At 41.8% G+C, this 24,852-nt stretch overlaps 1 protein-coding gene across 5 annotated transcripts in view; it reads right to left on the reverse strand.

The window, feature by feature from the left end:
- Positions 1 to 24,852, reverse strand: part of ZDHHC14 (zDHHC palmitoyltransferase 14) — a 169,545-nt gene that overhangs the window by 6,366 nt on the left and 138,327 nt on the right. For 2 of the 5 annotated variants that reach the window (XM_075339653.1, XM_075339652.1), the window contains exon 10: positions 10,930 to 12,273. The exons of 1 other annotated variant lie outside the window; for it this stretch is intronic. In XM_075339653.1, coding sequence (XP_075195768.1) covers positions 11,872 to 12,273 — 402 coding nt within the window. In that variant the 3' untranslated portion in view covers positions 10,930 to 11,871. Of the gene's footprint in view, positions 1 to 10,925; positions 12,274 to 24,852 lie in introns of those variants that run through there. 2 more of the 5 variants (XM_075339656.1, XM_075339655.1) reach the window with 2 other exon arrangements.

Raw genomic sequence — 24,852 nt, forward strand, 5'->3', positions numbered from 1 at the left:
GCCGGAATACAGCCGGCATTGAAAGTGAAGCAGCAAATCTGCAGTTCTCAGCTCTGTAGCTGAGATCTGCAGATAGTGCAGAGCGATCGGATTGCTGATCGCAATAGCCCCCTAGGGGGACTAGTAAAATAAAAAAAAAAAGAAGTAAAAAAAAAAGTTTTAAAAAATTAAAAAATAAAAAACCTAAAAGTTCAAATCACCCCCCTTTCACCCCATTGAAAATTAAAGGGTTAAAAAAAATAAAAAATACACACATTTGGTATCGCCACGTTCAGAAATGCCCGATCAAAATATAAAATCAATGAATCTGATCAGTAAACGGCGTAGCGGCAAAAAAATTCCAAACGCCAAAATTACGTTTTTTGGTCGCCGCAAATTTTGCGCAAAATGCAATAACAGGCGATCAAAACGTAGCATCTGTGCAACAATAGTACCGTTAAGAACGTCAGGTCGAGACGCAAAAATAAGCCATCACTGAGCCTCAGATCCTGAAAAATGAGAACGCTACGGGTTTTGGAAAATGGCGCAAAACGTGCGCCACGTTTTTCGGACAAGCCTGTGAATTTTTTTTAACCCCTTAGATACAAGTAAACCTATACATGTTTGGTGTCTACAAACTCGCACCGACCTGAGGCATCACACCAACACATCAGTTTTACCATATAGTGAACACCGTGAATAAAACATCCCAAAAACTATTGTGCCATCACACTTTTTTTGCAATTTTTCCACATTTGGAATTTTTTTGCTGTTTTCCAGTACACCATATGGTAAAACTTATAGTTTCATTTAAAAGTACAACTTGTCCCGCAAAAAACAAGCCCTCATATGGCAAGATTGACGGAAAAATAAAAAAGTTACGGCTCTCGGAAGAAGGGGAGCAAAAAACAAAAACGGAAAGTGCCCCGGGGCTGAAGGGGTTAAGGTACATTAGGGTTTGATCTCACCATCCGATGCTGTCTTGGCCAAAGTGGACTTCATGGAAAACAGCTGAGGAGAAATCCATTGTTGAAAGCAAATCATATAAAAGTGAGACTGGAAATTTCCAAGATGCATATCAACACGCCACAATGCTTCTGGGAAAATGTGCAGGACAGAGTAGACAAAACTGGAGCTTTTTGGCAAGTCACGTGAGCTTTCTGTTTAGACGCAAAATTGAAGCCTACAAAGAAAAGTATGCAAGACGGAGGCAGCTTGGTCATGTTTTGTGGCTGCTTTGCTGCATCTGGCACAAGATGCTTTGAATCTATGCAAAGAGATTGTGGAATGGGGCTTTGTAAACCGCGCCAAAGATCACTGATGAAAACTTGGATGAATGTAAACTTTTTATTTTTGCACAGGTCTACGCGTTTCAGGAGGCTCTGCTCCCTTCCTCAGGACCAACAGGCATAAGCTACATCAAATCTGGATTTGATGTAGCTTATGCCTGTTGGTCCTGAGGAATGGAGCAGAGCCTCCTGAAACGCGTAGACCTGTGCAAAAATAAAAAGTTTACATTAATCCAAGTTTTCATCAGTGATCTTTGGCGCGGTTTACAAAGCCCCGTTCCACAATCTCTCTGTTATCAGCCACCTGGAATACTGCTGCCGTTGATCTGGATTTATGCTGTTACAGGAGTTGTGCCTTTCACAACCCTCGGTGAGTAGGTTTATCCTTTGTCATCCCCTGTTTGTCAGGGTAAGACCCTATTGCGCTTCTTTTTCAACAGGTTTTTTTCTACGTTGAATCTATGCAAGGTACAATGAAATCGAAGTCTATCAAGGCATTCTGTGATCAAATGCGTTACCCAGTGTCAGAAAGCATAGTCTGAGTCTCAGGTCATGGGTCCTCCAATAGGGTATTGAACCAAAACACAGCTAAAAAAACATTAAAGAATGCCTGAAAGCAAAACATTGGACTATTCAGAAGTGGCTTCTATGACCCCCGAACTAAAGCTTATTGAACATCTGTGGAAGGAGTTTAAACAGTCTGCAGAATGCACTTTCACACCTGAGACAGCTGGAGCAGTTGTCTCTCGAGGAGTTGGGACAAAATACCAGTGGACAGGTACAGAAATCTCATTGAGTTACAGAAATCGTATGCAGTGACTTGCCTCAAAAGCTATTCAGCTAAGAGCACCATTGTTTTTTTTTCTCTCTTGAAACATAATTAAAAAGCAAATGTCTGATTTTCATTAGTTGATATACAGTAAAATTACTTTTGTTGATTTCCAGGTTTGTGACCATTTTTTTTTAAAGTAAAAAATACTAAGTACTGACAATTTTTTTTGTCCATGCCTGTAGAATAATTGGATATTTTCATTAGTATGAATATATTTTAGGAATGTGAGTATAAATAAATTGCGACATGTTGTTTTCATCTGTCTTTCAATTATTCAAGGCTCCTTCCAACTGAAGCGCTAGAAGCATTTTTTCCCATATCTGAATTATTTAACTGTGCCCATACATGGTATATTCCAGAGAAAGCTTCTAAGATGAGAAAGAACTGACTTCAGTGACAACAAGCAGAACTTTTAGGTTGTTGAAAAGTAGTATTTCAGAAGACTGAACAGCATTTCATGACGAGACTCATTGTGAAATGTCAAAAAAAACCTTGTAGTAAAGTAACATGTGGTTTTCAGTCTTTTCTTGGATAACACTGCTTGTATAATGCATGTGTGCTTTCAGGTCTGCTAGCCTTTTTGCAAGACAACATGGCTAAAAATGTTACCACCATTTCATCTGACGACACCTGTGCTTTTGAATGTTAACGTCTTAGGAAGAATTGGAGTACCGTAGGTTATAAAATAAATTTGGGCTACTGGACAGTGTGGTCACTCTGGATCAGCATGGCGTTTGGTAGGCATAGGATTTGATTATTTCCTTAAAGATTTTTTTTTCAGGCACTGTCCATTAGCTGCACTTTATTATTTAGCTTATTGCTTACATTGTTTGTTCCATATACAGGGCGATTCACTCGCTAATTTATCCAGAAAAAATTGCTATAACTTCTAAAACAGACTCTCTTACTAAAATTGGGACCAATCTGGTCTTAAACATTACTTGGCTATTACATTGCTACTGACAGCGATCAAATGAGCACAACCTGCATCAGTTATGGCATATGCAGAGCTCATTTTAGACAGTATCCTCCTAACCAAAGTTTAATTGGGGTTCTAAATGCGGAAGAAATTGCACCATCACACAAATATTTAAGGTGTATATACACTGCCGATTTCAGGCTGTTAAACGCACATCTATAAAATGCATATTTAGCATTCGTTTACACAAGCTGATGACCAATGATACAGGGATTGCTAATATGTGTGATCTGTCCCCATATTGCAGCATATCCTATTTGTAAGGGATGATAGGCTGCCATTGACTTTCCCTTTCACCCAGCAAATGAGTTTTACCAGCATGTTTGCACCAGCAGATAATCGGGAGCAAGCATTCCAACAAAAGTGGCATTTTTACATGTGGGCGTAGTATCCCTTCCATAGCAACCTGGTGAAAACTTATCACCAGTGATGGAGACTAAAAATAGGTGTCTCCAAGTAAAACCAGGGGAGTTGAAAGGTCTATGAGGAGGAGAAGTCTTACAAATTCTCTTTAAAAGGAAAAAATGTTGGCATTTGCAGCAAGATGAAAGTAACATTATGACCTCCAAACCAGGATTATTTTTTTTTTTTTAACACTATAAAAAAGGGGGGCTTTATCATACTTTTAGGAAGCCACTTGGCTTACTAAATCCCTCCATAGTCTATTTTTGGCAGCACTTGCCAATAATAATGGGTTCACTTAAATGTGTATGGGGGCACTGGCCAATTCATGGTTGGTTAAGATGTTGATTTGGGGAATGGTCCGAGTTTGGACTGCTGATCGCCTTGCTATTCCCATAGATAACCCCCCAGAAGGACGCCTGTCACCAGCTTTCTCATAGAGAACACAGGATGGCTCGGCCAAATGAACGCTCCTGTGTATATGAGAGACGGCAGATATGACTTTCTGACAAGCAGATATAGATATTTACTTAACACAAAACCATGACCAACTCATTATTACCATACAAACAACTCTTGTATGCTGCATTTCTACAAGAATATTTATGAAAATTCATGCTTTTCTGCAATAACATTAGCCAATATATCAGTGACATATCAAATACTGGAATTATTGCCAGAATGTAATTAAACCCAAGCTCTGAGGATACAAAAGATTCCCAGGCAAACGTTATTTCCCACTCTTGCTTCTTTGTGTATATAATCAGAACAAAGCTAATATGTTTATGAGCATTTTAAAGTGATTCTCCAGGAATAGAAAAATACAAAAAGCAATTAAAAATAAGTTCCAAAATACTTAATTAAAAAATTACAATCGTTTCGACCAGGGAGGTAATTAATATAGAATTAAAATGCCTGCCACATTGTTACTCTGACAAAAAATGTCTTAGGACAGATGCCTGCGAGTATATGAAGCAGGAAGCTCCAATGCTGGGGACTGGAGATAACTATACCATTTGTATAAGTTTAACAATTTGGCTAGTCCTATAGAATAACAGTGGACAGCAGGGTGTGCAGGCTCTTACCTCACCTTTCTAGTATCTCTTCGTAGAAAGATCCTTGGCATCTGTATTAGATCAGAATGACAGGATGGACAGAAGTGTGAGCAGCCTTTTCTTATTTCAACACCCCTGGTATCTCCTGTATTAGATCACAAAAACAGTGTGGACAGTAGTGCAAGTAGCTTCTTACCTCATCACTCTTGGTATCTCCAGTATTAGATCAGGCAAAAGACTAGACAGCAGTGTGAACAGCCTCTTCTCACTCCAGCAGCAGTATCTCCCATAGTAGATGAGACAGAGGGTGGACAGCAATGCGAGCTCCCTCTCTTTCCATGTGTAGGATGATTGAGATACTAGGAGTGCTGCAGAAGGAGGGACTGCTCACACTGCTGTCTACTCTTTATATCTAACACTGGAAATACAACAGGTGCCTAGGTATTAGATCAGATGCACAGCAGTCTCTTCACTCAGCAGTCCTAATATCTTGAGTGTTGTATATGAATATACATAAAGCCCCTCGTCCTACACATGGAGAGGGCAGAGCTTCCCACTGCACTCTTACAGGCTTAACATTTTAGGACACATCAGTTACTGTAAAAAGGCAGCTGTCATTTTAATTCTAAAACCTCTCTAATTAAAAATTGAGATTTGCTAGTTAAAAAAGGTATTTAGGAATTGATCTATTTTTTTTTTATCTATTCCTGAAGATTTACTCTACAATTGGTTGCTTCACAAATAAAAAGTTACAATAATTAAAATCTCCCACGTTTTCATATTACATACCCTGCTGTTCTTTCAGTTCATCCATCTAATTTGTTGAAAGATAAAAAAGATGCTTCTCTGATCTTTCATATTGTTTGTGCTGCACAATGTTCGTTTTAGGTATCTAAAAAGATCTCACTTATAAGTTAGTTTGGCAACTTCTATCTTTGCTAAAACTCCTGCATATCCTTTTTCATCGATTTACTACTACTACACTGAAAAAATAAAATGCAACACTTGTTTTTACTCCCATTTTTCTTGAGCTGAACTCCAAGATTAAGACTTTCTACAGTGCCTTGCGACAGTATTAGGCCCCCTTGAGTTTTTCAACCTTTTCCCACATTTTAGGCTTCAAACAAAAGATAAAAATTTTAATGTTATGGTGAAGAATCAACAAGTGGGACACAATTGTGAAGTTGAACAAAATGTATTGCTTATTTTAAACTTTAACCCCTTAACGACCGCGGGCCGTAAAATTACGTCCTAAATGACAATCTTACTGCCCGCGGTCCTCCGGCGGCAGCATGCCGCGATCGGCACACATCTCAGCTGATTTTCACAGCTGAGATGTGTGCCTGCTAGGCACGAGCAGAATCGTTATCTGCTCGTGCCGATTAACCCCTTATATGGCGCTGTCAATACATGACAGCGCCATTATAAGCGCGATTGCGGTAAGCATTTACTTACCGCCCGAAACCGGAAGTCACGTGACGCGATCACGTGACTCCCGATAGTTGTCATGGTAGCACAGGGTCATGTGATGACTCCTGTACTACACATGACTTGGTTTCACTTTCGCTGTGCCCGGGGCACAGCAAAAGAGAAAGACAGCGTATCTGCTGTTTACAGCCTTCCAGCTGTGATCAGCAGATACTGCAGAGCGATCGGAATGCTGATCGCAATAGCCCCCTAGGGGGACTAGTAAAATAAAAAAAAAAAGTTAAAAAACAAGTTTTAAAAAATTAAAAAAAAAACAAAAAAACCTAAAAGTTCAAATCACCCCCCATTCGCCCCATTGAAAATTAAAGGGTTAAAAAAATAAAAAATATACACACATTTGGTATCGCCGCGTTCAGAAACGCCCGATCTATCAAAATATAAAATCAATTAATCTGATCAGTAAACGGCGTAGCGGCAAAAAAATTCCAAACGCCAAAACGACGTTTTTTTGTCGCCACAACTTTTGCGCAAAATGCAATAAGAGGCGATCAAAACGTAGCATCTGCGCAAAAATGGTACCGTTAACGTCAGCTCGAGACGCAAAAAATAAGCCGTCATTGAGCCTAAGATCCCGAAAAATGAGAACGCTACGGGTCACGGAATATGGCGTAAAACGTGCGCCACTTTTTTCGGACAAACTTCCGATTTTTTTTTAACCCCTTATATAAAAGTAAACCTATACATGTTTGGTGTCTACGAACTCGCACTGACCTGAGGCATCACACCCACACAGTTTTACCATATAGTGAACACAGTGAATAAAATATCTCAAAAACCATAGTGCTATCGCACTTTTTTTGCAATTTTTCAGCATTTGGAATTTGTTTGCCATTTTCTAGTACACAATATGGTAAAACTGATGGTTTCATTTAAAAGTACAGCTCGTTCCGCAAAAAATGAGCCCTCACATGACCATATTGACTGAAAAATAAAAAAGTCTCAGAAAAAGAATGGCGAAAAAAAAAAACGGAAAGCGAAAAATCGGCCGGTCGTGAAGGGGTTAAAAAATAAATAACTGAAAAGTGGGGCGTGCAATATTATTCGGCCCCTTTACTTTCAGTGCAGCAAACTCACTCCAGAAGTTCATTGTGGATCTCTGAATGATCCAATTTTGTCCTAAATGTCTGATGATGATAAATATAAACCACCTGTGTGTAATCAAGTCTCCGTATAAATGCACCTGCTCTATGATAGTCTGTGTTCTGTTTAAAGCGTAGCTAGCATCATGAAGACCAAGGAACACAACAGGCAGGTCCGTGATACTGTTGTGGTGCAGTTTAAAGCAAGGTTTGATTACAAAAAGATTTCCAAAACTTTAAACATCCCAAGGAGCACTGTGCAAGTGATCATATTGAAATGGAAGGAGTATCATACCACTGCAAATCTACCAAGACCCAGCTGTAAATCCAAACGTTCATCTCAAAACAAGAAGTAGACTGATCAGACATGCAGCCAAAAGGCCCATGATCACTGTGAACTGCAGAGAGCAACAGCTGAGGTGAGAGAGTCTGTCCACAGGACAACAATCAGTCGTACACTGCACAAATCTGGCCTTTATGGAAGAGTGGCAAGGAGAAAGTAATTTCTCAAAGATATCCATAAAAAGTGTCATTTAAGGTTTGCCACAAGCCACCTCGGAGAGACACCAAACATGTGGAAAAAGGTGCTCTGGTCAGATTAAACTAAAAATCGAACTATTTGGGCACAATGCCAAACGATATGTTTGGCGTAAAAGCAACACCTTCTCCCTGAACACACCATCCCCACTGTCAAACATTGTGGTGGCAGCATCACGGTTTGGGTCTGGTTTTCTTCAGCAGGGACAGGGAAGATGGTTCAAATTGATGGGAAGATGGATGGAGCCAAATACAGGACCATTCTTGAAGAAAACCTGTTGGAGTCTGCAAAAGACCTGAGATTGGGATAGAGATTTGTCTTCCAACAAGACAATGATCCCAAGCAAAGCAAAATCTACAATGGAATGGTTCACAAATAAAATGTATCCAGGTGTTAGAATGGCCAAGTCAAAGTGCAGACCTGAATCCAATCGAGAATCTGTGGAAACAGCTGAAAACTGCTGTTCATAAACGCTCTCCATCCAGCCTCACTCAGCTAAAGCTGTTTGCAAAGGAAGAATGTGCAAGAATTTCAGTCTCTCGATGTGCAAAACTGATACATACCACAAGAGACTTGCAGCTGTAATCGCAGCAAAAGGTGGTGCTACACAGTGTTAACTGAAAGGGGACAAATATTGCACACCCCAATTTTCAGTTATTTTTTTTAAAAAGTTTAAAATAAGCGATAAATTTAGTTTAACTTCACAATTGTGTCCACTTGTTGATTCTTCACCATGACATTTAAATTTTTAATCTTTATGTTTGAAGCTTGAAATGTGGGAAAAGGTTGAAAAATTCAGGGGAGCCGAATACTTTCGCAAGGCACTGTATGTACATAGACCTTTTTCTCTTACATATTGTTCACAAATTCGTCGATCTGTATTCCTGGGTACTTTTCCTTTGCAAAGATAATCTATCTACCTCACAGGTGTGGCATTTCAAAATGCTGATTAGACAACGATTATTGCACAAGTGTGCCTTAAGGTCCAGTCACACTAAGCAACTTACCAGCGATCCCAACAACGATAGGGATCGCTGGTAAGTTGCTAGGAGGTTGCTGGTGAGATGTCACACTGCGACGCTCCAGCGATCCCACCAGCAACCTGACCTGGCAGGGATCGCTGGAGCGTCGCTACACGAGTTGCTGGTGAGCTCACCAGCAACCAGTGACCAGCCCCCAGCGCCGCGTGGAAGATGCTGCGCTTGGTAACTAAGGTAAATATCGGGTAACCAACCCGATATTTACCTTGGTTACCAGCGCACAGAGCTACACGTGCAGAGAGCAGGGAGCAGCGCACACTGAGCGCTGGCTCCCTGCTCTCCTAGTTACAGCACACATCGGGTTAATTACCCGATGTGTGCTGCAGCTACATGTGCACAGAGCAGGGAGCAGCGCACAATGCTTAGCGCTGGCTCCCTGCTCTCCTAGCTACAGCACACATCGGGTTAATTAACCTGATGTGTCCTGCAGCTACATGTGCACAGAGCAGGAGCCGGCACGGACAGTGAGCGGCGGAGGCTGGTAACAAAGGTAAATATCGGGTAACCAAGGACAGGGCTTCTTGGTTACCCGATGTTTACTGTGGTTACCAGCCTCCGCAGAAGCCGGCTCCTGCTGCCTGCACATTTAGTTGTTGCAACAACTAAAAAATGGCCCAGGACATTCAGCAACAACCAACGACCTCACAGCAGGGGCTAGGTTGTTGCTGGATGTCACACACAGCAACATCGCTAGCAACGTCACAAAAGTTGTTCGTTAGCAGCGATGTTGCTAGCGATGTTGCTTAGTGTGACGGGGCCTTTAGACTGGCCACAATTAAAGGAGAATCCAAAAATGTGCAGTTTTACAATATTGAGGGGTCCTGGGGGCATCAGAAAAAACAGTCAATATTTGGTGTGACCACAATTTGGCTCATGCAGTTTAATACATCTCCTTCGCATAGAGCTAATCAGATTGTTGATTGAGGCCTGTGGATCATTGGTCCATAGCTCTTCAATAGCTGTGTGAAGATGTTGGATATAGGAACTTGAACACGCTGTCGTATATGCTGATCCAGAGCATCCTAAACATGCCCAATGGGTGACCTGTCCGATGACTATTCTGGCGATGTAAGAATTGGGAGGTTTTGAGCTTCCAGGAATTGTGTACAGATTCTTGCAACACAGGACCGTGCATTATTATGCTGCAACATGAGGTGATGGTCTTGCATAAATGGCACAACAATGGGCCTCAAAATCTCAGAGTATCTTTGAGCATTCTAAATGGCATCAATAAAATGCACCAGTGTTCATTGTCCATAACATACGCATGTCCATACCATAAACCCACAATTCACAACATTGAAATCAGCAAACCACTCATCCACACAATCCTATACACGCAGTCTGCCATCTGACCTGTACAGTGAAAACTAGGATTCATCCATGAATAGAATGCCTTATTGTGGGCACACCAGTGCAGTTATCAGCATCTTGATATGCCACACCTGTGAGGTGCATGGATCTGAGCAAAGAAGTGTCCATTAACAGATTTAGACATTTGTAAATATGTGAGCGAAAAATGCCTACTGTATACATGGAAAGTCTTAGATCTTTGAGTTCAGCTCATGAAAAAAAAAAAAATGGGAGCAAAAACAAAATGGATGGGTTTACATTTTTAGTCTAATATACAAACATATATACACACACGTACGTACGTACATACGTACGTGTGTGTATTTTCACATACACAAATATATGTATTTTTATTCCTCGGAAGCCCTTTTAATGTTTCAATACTCACATCGAACGGTTTTCAATAAGGACCCTTTAAGATCAGTTCTGTGATTTCATATTATCCATAGATTGTTAAATATTAAAGAGGTATTCTGGCCCTTCTTTCTGTGCACATGAAAGTGTGGTCGGCCTGTCATAACAGACCATTAAACAACCTCTCCTGAGCTTACTTGCAGCCCATTGACAGTCGTTTAGCAGCCACGGTTGGCCTGTCTAAATGCAGCCTTACAAATATGGAAATTAATAATTATAGTGTTGCAAAAGACCAAGATAAGCAACCTATCTAAACAAAGCCACACTGAGCATTACCGTATATGATTGCTATATTATTGATTTGTCTAAAGTCGGTATAGCCCCATTAGTTGCTATAGTAGCATCAGGTAAGATATATGGATGCAATATCTGGATGCCATTTATAATCGCTGCCTACTTTCTCTCCACCTGGCAAATCATGACCATTCAGAGAGGATTTAGAGATCTAGTTTTATAACAACGCCTTTATTCAAAACACTATATTCTGTCAAAAAAGTTACATTACTTTTTCTCAAACTTAAATCATTTACAAGAAACCATTAAAGTACAAATTTGACTCCAATATTTATGAAGTTGAATATGCAAAAAAAAAAAATAGCTTATCGATATTCACAGAATTCAGAGACTAGTATGAAAACAAAATGTTACTGTATTTAATGTCTTCGCACAAAATTGGGAAGAAAGTGTCATGGTATATACCATATCTAAACACAAGTGATTAACTTAAAGCATTGTCATTCAGCAACATAAGCCCTTTTCGATCAGAAGGAAAAAAGGTATTTAATAAAGAAAAAAAAAAGGTGCCTTTTCCTAATATTCTAACAGATAACTTATAAGAAAAAAGCAGCACTTATAGCAAACAGAAAACCTGGCATTTATGCCTTCAAATGGACGTCATTTTTACCATCTTCAAATAAGAATGCTACCATTTCAGAACACCGTGAATGTTGTAATTTATATTGAGGAAATTACACTTATAAAAAAAAAATGAGGATTGGCATCAGGTCAAAAGTTCCTTGTTAAAAAAAAAACAAAAAAAAAACAAAAAAAAAAAACAAAAAACGACCATTCTGAAATCCATTGTATTCCCACTTGTTACGAAGGTTCCAAAAGAGTATCCTGTGTTTACACTGGCAGAGCCAGACAGAGCTCAACACTCAATATCCAGACTATATAGCCTGCAAGTTTTCCAAATTCAGCGAATAACTGCTTAATATATAGACTGATATTGAGGCAGACTGATGTAGTTTTATAAAAAGAAAAAAAATCTATTGGAACAAATGATGAATTGCAAAGGAGCAACAATTTATTTGGGCAGAGTGGTGTCACTATACAGTGGGCATTTTTATTATCACACAGTGCAATCATATCACAGGGTTTGACCTTTTTGTGCGTTATGTTTGATGAGCAGAATCCCGGTTGGTCAGACAGAGCTGAGTTTTACAAGTCCACGCACAGAGTCTTCATGCAGAGAGTCTTGGCTGACAAGGTTGAGAACATGCATGGTATGGCTATGAGTCACAGGGCTGTTTGCTGGTAGCATTCCTGGCGGTGATGGCGCTTCATCGGGCGTTAGGAACTGATGGTTTCCGATATCCTCTTTTAAGGGTATCATGTCTGTTAAAACAGTTTCGGAGTTCAAATTTGGCATTGAAGATGGAGGTGTTGGCTGGCCAAGAGCTAGAGAAGCACATGGTGCACTTATGGTGGTTTTCCCAGGTAACGGTGGCTCATCAGTAGTTACTGTTGGCTCAGTCTGAAGAAGTGGTGTGGCTGCAGCCTGTAAAACGAATTTTGTGCTCTGAATGCACTGGTCTTGGTCACACTGCAGAACGGAAGGGTATGGAGGAATACAAATATGAAAATAAAGGGCATTCAAAAAAATAAATAAAAAATACGGGCAGATGTAAAGGTTGTTAAATCAAAAAGGAGGATAAAAAGGTATGAAGAGAAAATACAGAAGAGTTAGAATTAGGTTTCAAAAGACATACAATAATGATTCTTAACTCAGTGCAGGGAACCTAGGAGCCATGCTGGGATAAAGCATAGTGTAAGTTAAACCTAAGGGATTCAATAGAAACTGCAAAGCTGCAGATCAGAGATGTTCCAAGACACTGATTTAAGAACCACCAAAAAACACAATATGGTCTTATCACATTGGCCTATTTGTAAGCACAAAGGGACAGTCACAAGTGCTGCTAAAATTCTGCACAGAGAATCCGTTTCACTGATCTGAAAGATTATTTTTGAGGCTATCACAAATTACTGGAAAAATCCTAAACAATAAGGAAATGTAATTTAATCATTCATTTTTTTTATGTACATCTGGTTTTACCATTAAAATACTGATTTGAAATACTGAAATTTGCAACATCTGAACTGGGACTAAACTGACGGTTGTGATGTGGTCACATTTTACCTACCAAGAGCTCACTTATCTTATGTGGACCTTTACTTGGGTCGCCAATTGTGTCTCATAGTGCTTGGTTAACTTGAATTATTGGTCTAGTGGCTACAATGTAGATCGTAAAATTAGCTGTATTGGTCCCTGTGAACATGCTGCGGTTTTTCTTTTTTTTTTTTTAAATCTACATCAAAATCTGCATGCCTCTCCTGAAGCCAGCAAAGTCTATGGGATTTTGGATTTGCTAAGTACATGTTGCGTTTTTTTTTCTGTGCGGTTTTGGGTGCAGAAAAAAATCTGCAGCATGTCAATTATTGGTGTGATTTACCAGCGTTTTTTCACCCATTTTCACCCATTGCCTTCAATGACAAAAATACCACACCAAAAATCGCATCCTGTTTTTGACGCACTTTGTCACATGCAGATTTGTTGCAGAAAATTTCCGCACCAAATCTACAGCGTGTGCACATTGCATTCAGATGGCGGTAAGGCTATGTATTTACCTAAAAAAATAAAATAAACCATGCATACATAAATTATCACTGTTCAAAATTAATCTGTTTTCTTTAAAGGGAACCAATCATCAGGATTTTCGTATAGAAGCCAAAGCCAGTGCTATACTGGCACTATCAGGCTGATTCTCTACATACCTGTAGTGGTCAGCTCGGATGTTTAGATTTTCAAATACAAGAAAGCAAACTTTAATTAAAAAAAAAAAAAAAAAGAAAAAAATCAGCAGCTTCATGAGTGACAGCAGCTGAGCAGATAATCTCTGGGGGGATATTCATATAGATTACCGCCCCCCTGCCTGATGTTCCTCCCTCTCTGTTCTCTATGGTAAGTATTATACAAACAATTCACTTTTTTGAAAGACCTGTGTGAGGTCATACCCATGTGACCAGAAGAGGTGGGGCCTCAGCTAACAAAGATGGATACCAGGTCACATAGGTATGACCTCACACAGGTCCTTCAAAAAAAGTGAATTTTTTGTGTAATACTTTCCATAGAGAACAGAGAGAGGGAAGAACAGGTGGGAGGACGGGAATCCATATGAATATCCACCCAGAGATTATCTGCTCAGATGCAAGTCATTCAAGAAGCTACCGATTTTTTAAACTTTTGCTTTCTTGGATTTGAAAGCCTAAACATCCGAGCTGACCACTAATGGTATGTTGATAAGCAGCCCGATAGTGCCAGTATAGCACTGGCTTTAGCTTATATACCAAAATCCTGATGATTGGTTCCCTTTAAATCTTACCTACGCATGACCAGTTTATTGAATGCATGTTTTTATCAGATTGTAATGTAAAGTAAATAGCAATATAAAAGGAAATGTCCCAATGTTCAACAACAGCCAAAACATAACACACACATGCCACCATCAGTGAAACAGAGGTGACCGGGTTGATCTAAATTTACCTAGGGTTGTTCAGGCTTTACATGAGCCTAACATGCAACAGATTTATAAAAGGGTCATTTGACAAGTATCTTCAGATATTTATCACTTACATTGAAGATTATCTTTAGCTCACATACTCAGTGATGTTTCTAATATCTATAGATCACTGAGGTTTCAGCTAAATTATTGGCCTCCATGGAAACATTTATTGGCTTTACAAACAGTACTTTTTTGCATTTATATTAAGCTTAGGAGAAAAAAAAAAAAATAAATAAAAGTCTCTCCTTGCAAATAACTTCTTAATGCGAATCAGTCAGCAGGTTTTTGCTACCTAATCTGAGAGCAGCATAATGTAGAGGCAGAGATCGTGATTCCAGCGATGTGTCACTTAATGCACCTGCTTAGTGTAGTTTTGATAAAAATCATTGTTTAATCAGTGGGAGATCATTACAGGACTACTTGGTGCGCGCTGCCACATTGTCCAGCTTATTTATGAGCTCTGTATAACTGCTAGGTCTGCAGCAGATGAAACATTCATCAAAATGACAAACATTTCACCAAGTGACATATCGCTGGAATAAGGGTCTCTGTCTCTACATTATTTTGCTCTCAGATGAGAAAGAAAAAGAGGACAAGAGTATTACGGGCAAACTAACATTTTATTGACAAAGGTGGATCGCAAACTGATACATCAATAAAACCGCCGTATATTAAAATCAAGCAAGGTGGGTGATCACCTGTTAGCCATTAGTTATGTATGGAAGACTATTTAAAAGCACATCTGCTCATACACCAGTAGGCTCTTGCTCCCTGATGAAGCAAAAGAATCCTAGCGAAACGTGCATTGGGGGCTCTTAGGTCCTTTTGTGGGGATCCCTGTGACTTATGAAACCTTTCCTGTATGCTGTCTTGCACTTGGCACTTTAGGCAATGTATATACTTATATTTGTACTATCTTTAACTAATGATCTGTGTCATGTCCAAGATGGGTTGTGGTCAGTTTTTTAACTACCATCATATACATCTTATTGTTTTTGTACTCTTTTTTAGATTTTTCCTGCATTTGGCACTTTAGGTAACTATTAAATGTGTTTTACCTTACCGGACTGTCGTTACTATCAAGCAGCAGCTCATGCTCGAGTATTGGACCTAATCCACAATTATTCGACGAAAATGTGGGTCCACATGGCAACGGATAGATGCCAGATCCCGGAGGGAACCCTGCCCTGGCTTCGCTCTCCCTCATTGCCAAACAACCTAGAAATATCTTATACAACAGCCAATACGCTAAAGACTCTGAACATCCCCTCTATGAAAAAAGGGTTGGTGGATGGGAATGCCCCTGTTTGCTATCTCAGGCAACCCCAAGTTTGAACCAGGTTGTGTCACCCCGATATTCCTAGGCCACCCAAAGTCCCGCCCTCTGCGTTTTCACCAGGTGGCCCCAAACGGGATATTACTCTCTTAAAGGGAACCTGTCATCAGGAATTTGGCTTTCAACCTAAACGTTTCCCCCTCTGCAGCTCCTGGGCTGCATTCTAGGAAGGTTTTTGTACTTTTTGTGCCCCTTTTTAAACCAAAATAAACACTTTATAAACTTGTACCTTTCTGTTTGAAAATCTTGTTAATTTTCCATGGGGGCGGGCCGTGTGGCGTCCGTTGCTGTACCTTACGCCGTCCCCCATGCTCCAAATCATGCCTCATAACGCCGCCCACTGCGCCGAGGTCCCGTGCACGCCGGGACACCTAGTGACGTGGTCGCATGCACGAGAGTATGGGCGGCGCTGTGATTGCATCGCAAGTGCCCGCCCATACTCTCGTGCCCGCCCTTTCCCCCACTGCCTCCAGCGTTCTGCGCCGGCCCGACGTCCCCTCCTTCCCATCGTACCCTGCAGCAGGAAATAGATGGGAGGAGCGGAGCACAGGAGAAGCAGAGGATCTGAGCGACGTACAGAGGGGCGAGCGCGCACACGAGAGTATGGGCGGGCACTTGCGATGCAATCACAGCGCCGCCCATACTCTCGTGCCTGCGACCACGTCACTAGGTGTCCCGGCGTGCACGGGACCTCGGCGCAGTGGGCGGCGTTATGAGGCATGATTTGGAGCATGGGGGACGGCGTAAGCTACAGCAACGGACGCCACACGGCCCGCCCCCATGGAAAATTAACAAGATTTTCAAACAGAAAGGTACAAGTTTATAAAGTGTTTATTTTGGTTTAAAAAGGGGCACAAAAAGTACAGAAACCTTCCTAGAATGCAGCCCAGGAGCTGCAGAGGGGGAAACGTTTAGGTTGAAAGCCAAATTCCTGATGACAGGTTCCCTTTAACACGATCCTGGGAGAAACCCCCCCCCCACGCCACGACAAGAATATGAATATACCCAGCTCCAGCACTTTTTTACATCAATCACTGAAAAAGAAACATTGATACGCCCATTATCTACTTTTGAAACGCTGTGCCTCACAAAACCTATCATCCCACATACGACCTCGGTTATCTACAGGATGCTCTCAGAAAAAGATCTCCTCTCCATGCCCTCTTATTGTAAAGCATGTGAGTCAGAACTGAATAAAACCTTCACGAAAACCCAATGGGATAAGTGTTTCTCCCTCTCTCATAAATCATTGCATCTAAAATCACAAGAAACGAGTTATAAAATAGTATCGAGATGGTACAGGGTTCCAGTAACAGTGAACAAATGGTTTCCAGGGGTGCCGGATACGTGTTGGCGATGCGGGGCAGAGGCGGGAACGATGGTGCACATATGGTGGTCATGCCCAACCCTGAACGCTTTTTGGAACGGAGTCCTCAGGATAGTGCTGGAAGTGACTGGAATCTCAGTCCCTCCGTCCCCGGAAGCAATTTTGCTTTATATGTTCCCCATATCCAAATCTAAATTTTAAAAAAATCACTGCTCAGACATTTACTGCAGGCAGCGAAAACCGTGATCCCCAGACATTGGAGATCCATGGATCCCCCGTCTCTTGAGGAAGGGTTTGCGGAGGTGGGCCTGACACACCGCATGGAATTACTGGTGGCTGGGTCCCAACAGGAAAGGGATACAGTAGCCAAGACCTGGTTTCACTGGGAGGCGTTCTTGTCTTCTACATTATACCACCACATCTGGAAATAATGTGCGATGTCCTAAACCCCTTCTGTCTTAATTTTTCTTACTTTCTAGCTTGCTATATTTATTGCTCTACTTTAGTTGTTCTCTCTCTTCTGGTTTAATGTAGAGTCCCCGAAGTATGGGGATTACGATTGGAAATTTATATGATTATATATAAGACCAAAAAAATTGTTTTTGCAGTTCCATCTTATTACCAGAATATATCAGTTTTATAAGAAATGGTTTATAATGTGATAACTTAGACGGCCAAAATGGCTTTAGTCGAATTTCACGGTATAGCAAACGTTTATGACTTACTCCAATCTATACGTGAATCATTCTTTAATGTTTTCCATTTCCTGTATTAATAATTTGAAACTCAATAAAAATTTATTGTTTAAATGTGTTTTACTACTTCGTTATCTGTGCCCAATATAGGAAGAGTGCAGTATAGGGATATTAATTTACAGCAGGTATGGAAAGTATTCAGACCTCTTTACGTTTTTCACTGTTTCATTGCAGCCAGTTGGTAAATTCAAAAAAAGTTCTTTTTTTTCCTCAGTAATATACACTCTGCACCTACTCCCCATCTTGACTGAAAAACCCCTCAGAAATTTAGAAATTTTTGCAAATGAATTAAAAAAAAAATTGAAATATCACATGGTCATAAGTATTCAGACCCTCTATTCAGTATTGAGTAGAAGCACCCTTTTTGAGCTAGTACAGCCATAAGTCTTCTTGGAAATGATGCAACAAGTTTTTCACACCTGGATTTGGGGATTCTCTGCCATTCTTCCTTGCAAATCCTCTCCAGTTCCATCAGGTTGGATGGTGAACATTGGTGGACAGCCATTTTCAGGTCTCTCCAGAGGTGCTCAATTGGGTTTAGGTCAGAGCCCTGGCTGGGCCAGTCAAAAATGGTCAAAGAGTTGTTCTGAAGCCACGCCTTTGTTAGTTATTTTAGCTGTGTGCTTAGGGTCATTGGTTTGTTGGAAGGTGAACCTTCGGCCAAGTCTGAAGTCCAGAGCACTTTGGAAGAGGTTTTCTTCCAGGATCTCTGTACTTGGCCGCATTTATCTTTCCTTCAATTGCAACCAGTCGTCCTGTCCCTGCAGCTGAAAAACACCCCCATAGTATGATGCTGCCACCACCATGTTTCACTGTTGGGATTGTTTTGGGCAGGCGATGAGCAGTGCCTGGTTCTCTCCACACATTCCGCTTCGAATTATAAAAATGAGAAATGCTGCAATTTCCTTTCTACTCATTGGGCTATTTCGGCTCCTTTAGGAAATTTACATGATTGAGCAGAAAGACTAATTTAGACCATGTATCTTTTGTATTGAAGTAGCTAATGCGATGTATAAAGTTCATGAAGGAGGGGGGGGCGCAGGGTCAGCTATGACACCACCTATTGTGATTGGTGGATTCTACGTCATCATCTGTGTATAAAGGAGTTACCAGTCATTTTAATACTGCCTGTGATAAAGAGCCTGCTGAAAACTTCCTGAAAGGGCAGGGAGTAGGAGTCTAAAAAAGCGCCAACGGCCAGAGGAAAAATGTCAAGACTTTTACATTTTTTGTTTTCAATACAGATCATGGAAAAAAAATAAAATAATTCCCAAAATATATGCAAATAAAAAAGCGGAATTAAACAGGACCTTTTTGATGAAACACTGCCTTTAAACTTGCTGTGGTATTCTGTTCTATTACATGTATACTGTGCACCACTGTGTGGTGAAGGAAAAAAAATAAATAAATACAAAATGATCCCCAACTCTGAGAACTGTTTTTGCCAGCAGGACAATGAACCATGCCACACAGCTAGGTCAATCAATGTGTGGATGAAGGACCACCACATCAAAACCCTGTCATGGCCAGCCTAATCTCAAGACCTGAACCCCACTTAAAACCTCTGGAATGTCATCAACAGGAAGATTGATAGTCGCAAGCCAAACAAAGAACTGCTTACATTTTTGCACAAGGAGTGGCATAAGGTCACCCAAAAGCAGTGTGAAAGACTAATGGACAGCATGCCAAGACACATGAAAGCTGTGATTAAAATTCATGGCTATTCCACAAAATATTGTTTTTTTTAACTCTTCCCAAGTTAAAACATTAGTATCATTGTTTCGAAATTATTATGAATTGGTTTTCTTACTGAAATTTATTTAATATTTGCTACAAAAGGCTTTGTTGATGACAGATTCAAGACACCTCCTGTATGGAGAAAGTAATCGCATGCATTGCTTAGGTGTGATTTTCGTCCATTCTTCCACACACTCTTTAAATCCTGAAGGTTCCGTAGGCTCTTATGAACTCTGAGCTTTAGTTCATTCCATATTCTATTGAATTCTGGTCAGGTGATTGGCTGGGCCATTCTTTGAAACCAATTGAGGTTCCTGGGCTGTGTGTTTGGAATAATTGTCTTGCTGAAATGCCCACCTTCATTTCATCATCCTGGTAGATGGCAGCAGATTTAGATCAAGAATGTTTCAGTACATTTGTCCATTCATCCCATCTTCAATTATATGAAGCTTGCCAGTGCCGTATGCTGAAAAACAGCCACTCACCACGATGTTCCAACCTCCAAACGTCACTGTTGGTATGGTGTTGTACTGATATGGAGTGACTTTTGGCCACCAAACATGGTATGTAGTATGGCATCCAAAGAGTTTAATTTTGATCTCATCTGACCAGACTATATTCTTCCTGTATTTCACAGGTTTCTCTAAATGTTGTTTAGCAAACTTTAAATGAACATGGATATACTTTTTGATCAGTAATGGAATCTTGCGTGGTGAACGTGCATACAGGCCATGGATGTTGAGTGCACAAATATACCTGCCGATTCCAGGTCTCTCTCCACAGGTAGTTATTGGAACTTAGACAACAATTCTTTTCACTCATCGGTCTGAAATCTTGCAGGGGGCACCTGGCTGTAGCCAGTTTATCATTAAATTATGTTCTTTTCACTTCAGGATTATAAGCCCCAACAGTGGAACCTTCAGTAGTTTAGAAATTCTTCTGTAAGCAATGCCATCAGTAGGTTTTACAACAATAAGGTTGTTGGTCTTCAGACAGCTCACTGGTTTAAAGGTACCGTCACACTAAGCGACGTTCCAGAAATCCCACCAGCAACCTGACCTGGCAGGGATCGCTGGAGCGTTGCTACACGGGTTGGTGGTGAGCTGTCACACAGGCAGATCTCACCAGCAACCAGTGACCAGCCCCCAGCCAGCAGCGACGTGTGGAAGCGATGCGGCGCTTGGTAACCAAGGTAAATATCGGGTAACCAACCCGATATTTACCTTGGTTACCAGCGCACACCGCTTAGCGCTGGCTCCCTGCACTCCTAGCCAGAGTACACATCGGGTTAATTACCCGATGTTTAGTCTGGCTATGTGTGCAGGGAGCAGGCACTGGCAGTGTGAGAACGGCGGACGCTGGTAACGAAGGTAAACATCAGGTAACCAAGGAAAGGGCTTCTTGGTTACCTGATATTTACATTGGTTACCAGCGTCCGCAGAAGCCGGCTCCCTGCACATTCAGTTGTTGCTGTCTCGCTGTCACACACAGCGATGTGTGCTTCACAGCGGGAGAGCAACAACTAAAAAATGGTCCAGGACATTCAGCAACAACCAGCGACCTCACAGCAGGGGCCAGGTTGTTGCTAAATGTCACATACAGCAACAACGCTAGTAAGTCGTGCCTCAGCAGCGATGTTGCTAGCGATGCTGCTTAGTGTGACGGTACCTTTACCCATCGAGAGGTTTGTGCGGCACCTTGGTAATGACACTTTTATAGGCCATCAGTTGAACCAGTTGATATTTTTCACTAAGAGGATTACTTTCTAATTACTGATAGATTTCAGCTGGTGTCATGATGTTTCATGGCTTTTTGCAACTTTCTTCTTGTGTTCAATTCTTTTTCCCTGTGCCATTTTTAATAATTACATTATGGTTTAATTTCTTTGCCTGTTTGGTTTATATAGGTGGTTACCGACATCCGGTGAGAAAACCATGTTAATAGCACTTTTAGAAATATATTTACTTAGAAAATTGGCGACGTATACAACACTATTTCACCCACTGTGTGTGGTGTTACTAGTATACCCCCACTATTTTTATTTTTTTTTCTTAAATAAATAGGATTGTCAGAATGAGTTTGAATATTTTTATTTCATGGTTTCTGAATATAACTTTTCTGAATATAACTATGTAACGTAAAAAAAAAAAAAAAAAAAACTAAAAAAACTTGGTATATAAAATTTTATAAAAAACCCCTTGAAATAAAAAGGTGTTAGGCTATGTGCGCACGTTGCGCAAATACATGCAGTTACGCTGCGCTTTGTAGCGCAGCGTAACTGCATGCGTCCTGCGTCCCCTGCACAGTCTATGGAGATTGTGCAGGGGCCGTGCGCACGTGGCGCTTTAGAGCGCAGCGCTTCGGCTACTGCCGAAGCGCTGTGTAAAAAGAAGTGACATGTCACTTCTTCCATGCGCTTTGCCGGCAGCTCCTGCTCTGTCTATGGGAGGAGCTGCAGGCAGAGCGCATGGAATCGGCTTCACTACGGACATTTTCTGCAGCGATTAGAAGCGCACATGTGCTCTTCAGATCGCTGCAGAAATTTCTGCAGTGAACTGTACGCAACGTGCGCACATAGCCTAAGTGTTCACTGACAATTGCGCGCACGCACACACACACACACACACACACACACACACACACACACACGTGGTTAGCACTGTTTGTTTCCAGTGTTTGAGTCCTAGGTTCAAATCCCATCAAGGATAACATGAAAATAGCATGAAGCCCCACATTTCAGAAATAGAAAAAAAAATTACTTCATCAGAACGAGTTTTTTTTTCTGCACAGCTCCTTAAATTGCATGTGCAAAAGAATCCCTCTGAAAATGTGCAGAGGTATATGTTCTAATCTTGAAGTAGTTAACCCCTTCACCCCCGGCCACTAAAACACCCTAATGACCGGGCCATTTTTTACAATTCTGACCAGTGTCACTTTGACAGGTTATAACTCTGGAACGCTTCAACGGATCCTGGCGATTCTGAGATTGTTTTTTGTGACATATTGTACTTCATGTCAGTGGTAAATTTAGGCCGATATTTTTTGCGTTTATTTGTGAAAATTTAGGAAATTTGGTGAAAATTTCGCAATTTTCAAACTTTGAAAATTTATGCCCATAAATCTGAGAGATGTCACACAAAATAGTTACTAAATAACATTTCCCACTTGTCTACTTTACACCAGCGCAATTTTCGAAACAAATTTTTTTTCCGTTAGGAAGTTAGAAGGGGTCAAAGGTCATCAGCAAATTCTCATTTTTCCAACAAATTTTACAAAATAATTTTTTTAGGGACCACATTACATTTGAGGTGACTTTGAGAGGCCTAGGTGACAGAAAATACCCAAAAGTGACCCCATTCTAAAAACTACACCCCTCACACTGCTCAAAACCACATCCAATAAGTTTATTAACCCTTTAGGTGCTTCACAGGAACCAAAGCAATGGGGAAGGAAAAAATGAAAATTTTACTTTTTAAACACAAAAATGTTACTTTAGCCATAAAATTTTCATTTTTACAAGGGAGAAAAGAGAAAGTACACAATACAATTTATTGTCATGTTCTCCTGAGTACGCTGATACCCCATATGTGGTAAAAATCAATTGTTTGGGCGCACGGCAGAGCTCGGAAGGGAAGGAGCGCCATTTGAATTTTTGAACGCAAAATTAGCTGCACTCATTAGCGGACGCCATGTCGGGTTTGAAGACCCCCTGAGGTGCCTAACCAATGGAGCTCCCCCACAAGTGACCCCATTTTGGAAATTAGAGCCCTCAAATAATTGTTCTAGATGTTTGGTGAGCATTTTGAACACCTAAGGGCTTCACAGAAGTTTATAGCGTTGAGCCGTGAAAAGAAAAAAAATTTTTTTTACCACAAAACGGTTGCTTCAACTAGGTAGCTTTTTTTTTCACAAGGCTATCAGGAAAAAATGCACCATAAAATGTATTGTGCATTTTCTCCTGAGTACACAGATACCTCATATGTGGTGGAAAGTAATTGTTTGGGCGCATGGCGGGGCTCAGAAGAGAAGGAGCGCCATTTGACTTTTCAAACGCACAGACGCAGTGCACTGATCGGCCGCTGCAGGACGCACGGTCGGATGCGATAAAAAAAAGCGTCGGGGATACGTAAAAAAAAAAAAGTCACGCCAAAAATTGACCATGGATGCAGATACGTTATGTGCATCCCTGATCAGCGCTTGGTGGGATGCACGGACGGATGCGATACAAAAAGCGTCGCAAATACGGAAAAAAGTCACGCCAAAAACTGACCACGGATGCAGATCCGTTATCTGCATCCCTGATCAGCGCTTGGCGGGACGCACGGACGGATGAGGTGTAAAAATGGACAGGGGATACGGAAAAAAAAAAAAAAGTTATACTCACAGTACCCAGAGGACTAGCAGGAGGATCACTGACCAGAAGAGCTGCAGAGGAACAGATGGCAGAGAGATGGACAGCTTTACAGGAGCAGCAGGCAGATCAGCAGAATGCCCAGGAAGGACCCAGCGATGGACGCAGATGTGATCAGGCCGGTGAAGACAGGTAAGAGGACGTCGGGGGAGAGCAGAGGGGGAGAGGGGGGGGTGAGAGCAGAGTGGGGGGTTGAGAGCAGAGGGGGAGGGGGGAGAGCAGAGGGGGAGGGGGGAGAGCAGAGGGGGAGGGGGGGGAGAGCAGAGGGGGAGAGGGAGCTGCAGAAGCAGAATAGAGATAATGGGGGAGGCAGTCAGATCGCGGGGGGACCGGATCGGGATGTCAGGGGGGGGGAGGGGGTGGCCGGTTGGGGGGAGCAGATCGTGGGGGGCGGGGGCACGGCAGGGGCTATCACGGCAGCGCGCAGGGGCACCACGGGAGCGCGCACGGGCTGCAAAGTGAGCACAGTACTCACGTGCAGCAGATCGCAGATCGCAACAGGGAAGCACATGGCAGGGGGCAGATCACAGCAGGGAAGCACATAGCAGGGGGCAGATCGCAGCAGGGCGGCACATCAGGGAGCATGCAGGGGCCATCACGGGAAGCGCGCAATACTCACGTGGAGCCGGAGCGGCGGTGACATCGGCGGCGGCAGCAGCGGTGGCGTGGTACCACAAGTACCAGCCACTGCACGCTGCAGACATGTTGGGGGAGGGCTCACAGGCCAGCACAGGCCTGGGGAGGGCGGCCACCGGCAGATCAGACCGCCCCACTGCACACTGATTGAAGCGATTGCGCGTCATAGCACGATCGCTCCAATCAGTGCTGCAGGGGCTGGGGGCGACATGTTTGAGGTCCACCTATGATATGCTGCAGCAGCTGCGGCATCTCATAGCTGGATCTCACAGGATCGCACTAATTCGGGCATTATTTTTGCCGAAATTAGTGCGATCGATGTGGTTGGCGGTTCAGATTTGAACAGCCAATCACATCGAT

This window comes from Anomaloglossus baeobatrachus, chromosome 3 (genome assembly GCF_048569485.1).
Source record: "Anomaloglossus baeobatrachus isolate aAnoBae1 chromosome 3, aAnoBae1.hap1, whole genome shotgun sequence".
Classification (NCBI taxonomy): Eukaryota; Metazoa; Chordata; class Amphibia; order Anura; family Aromobatidae; genus Anomaloglossus; species Anomaloglossus baeobatrachus.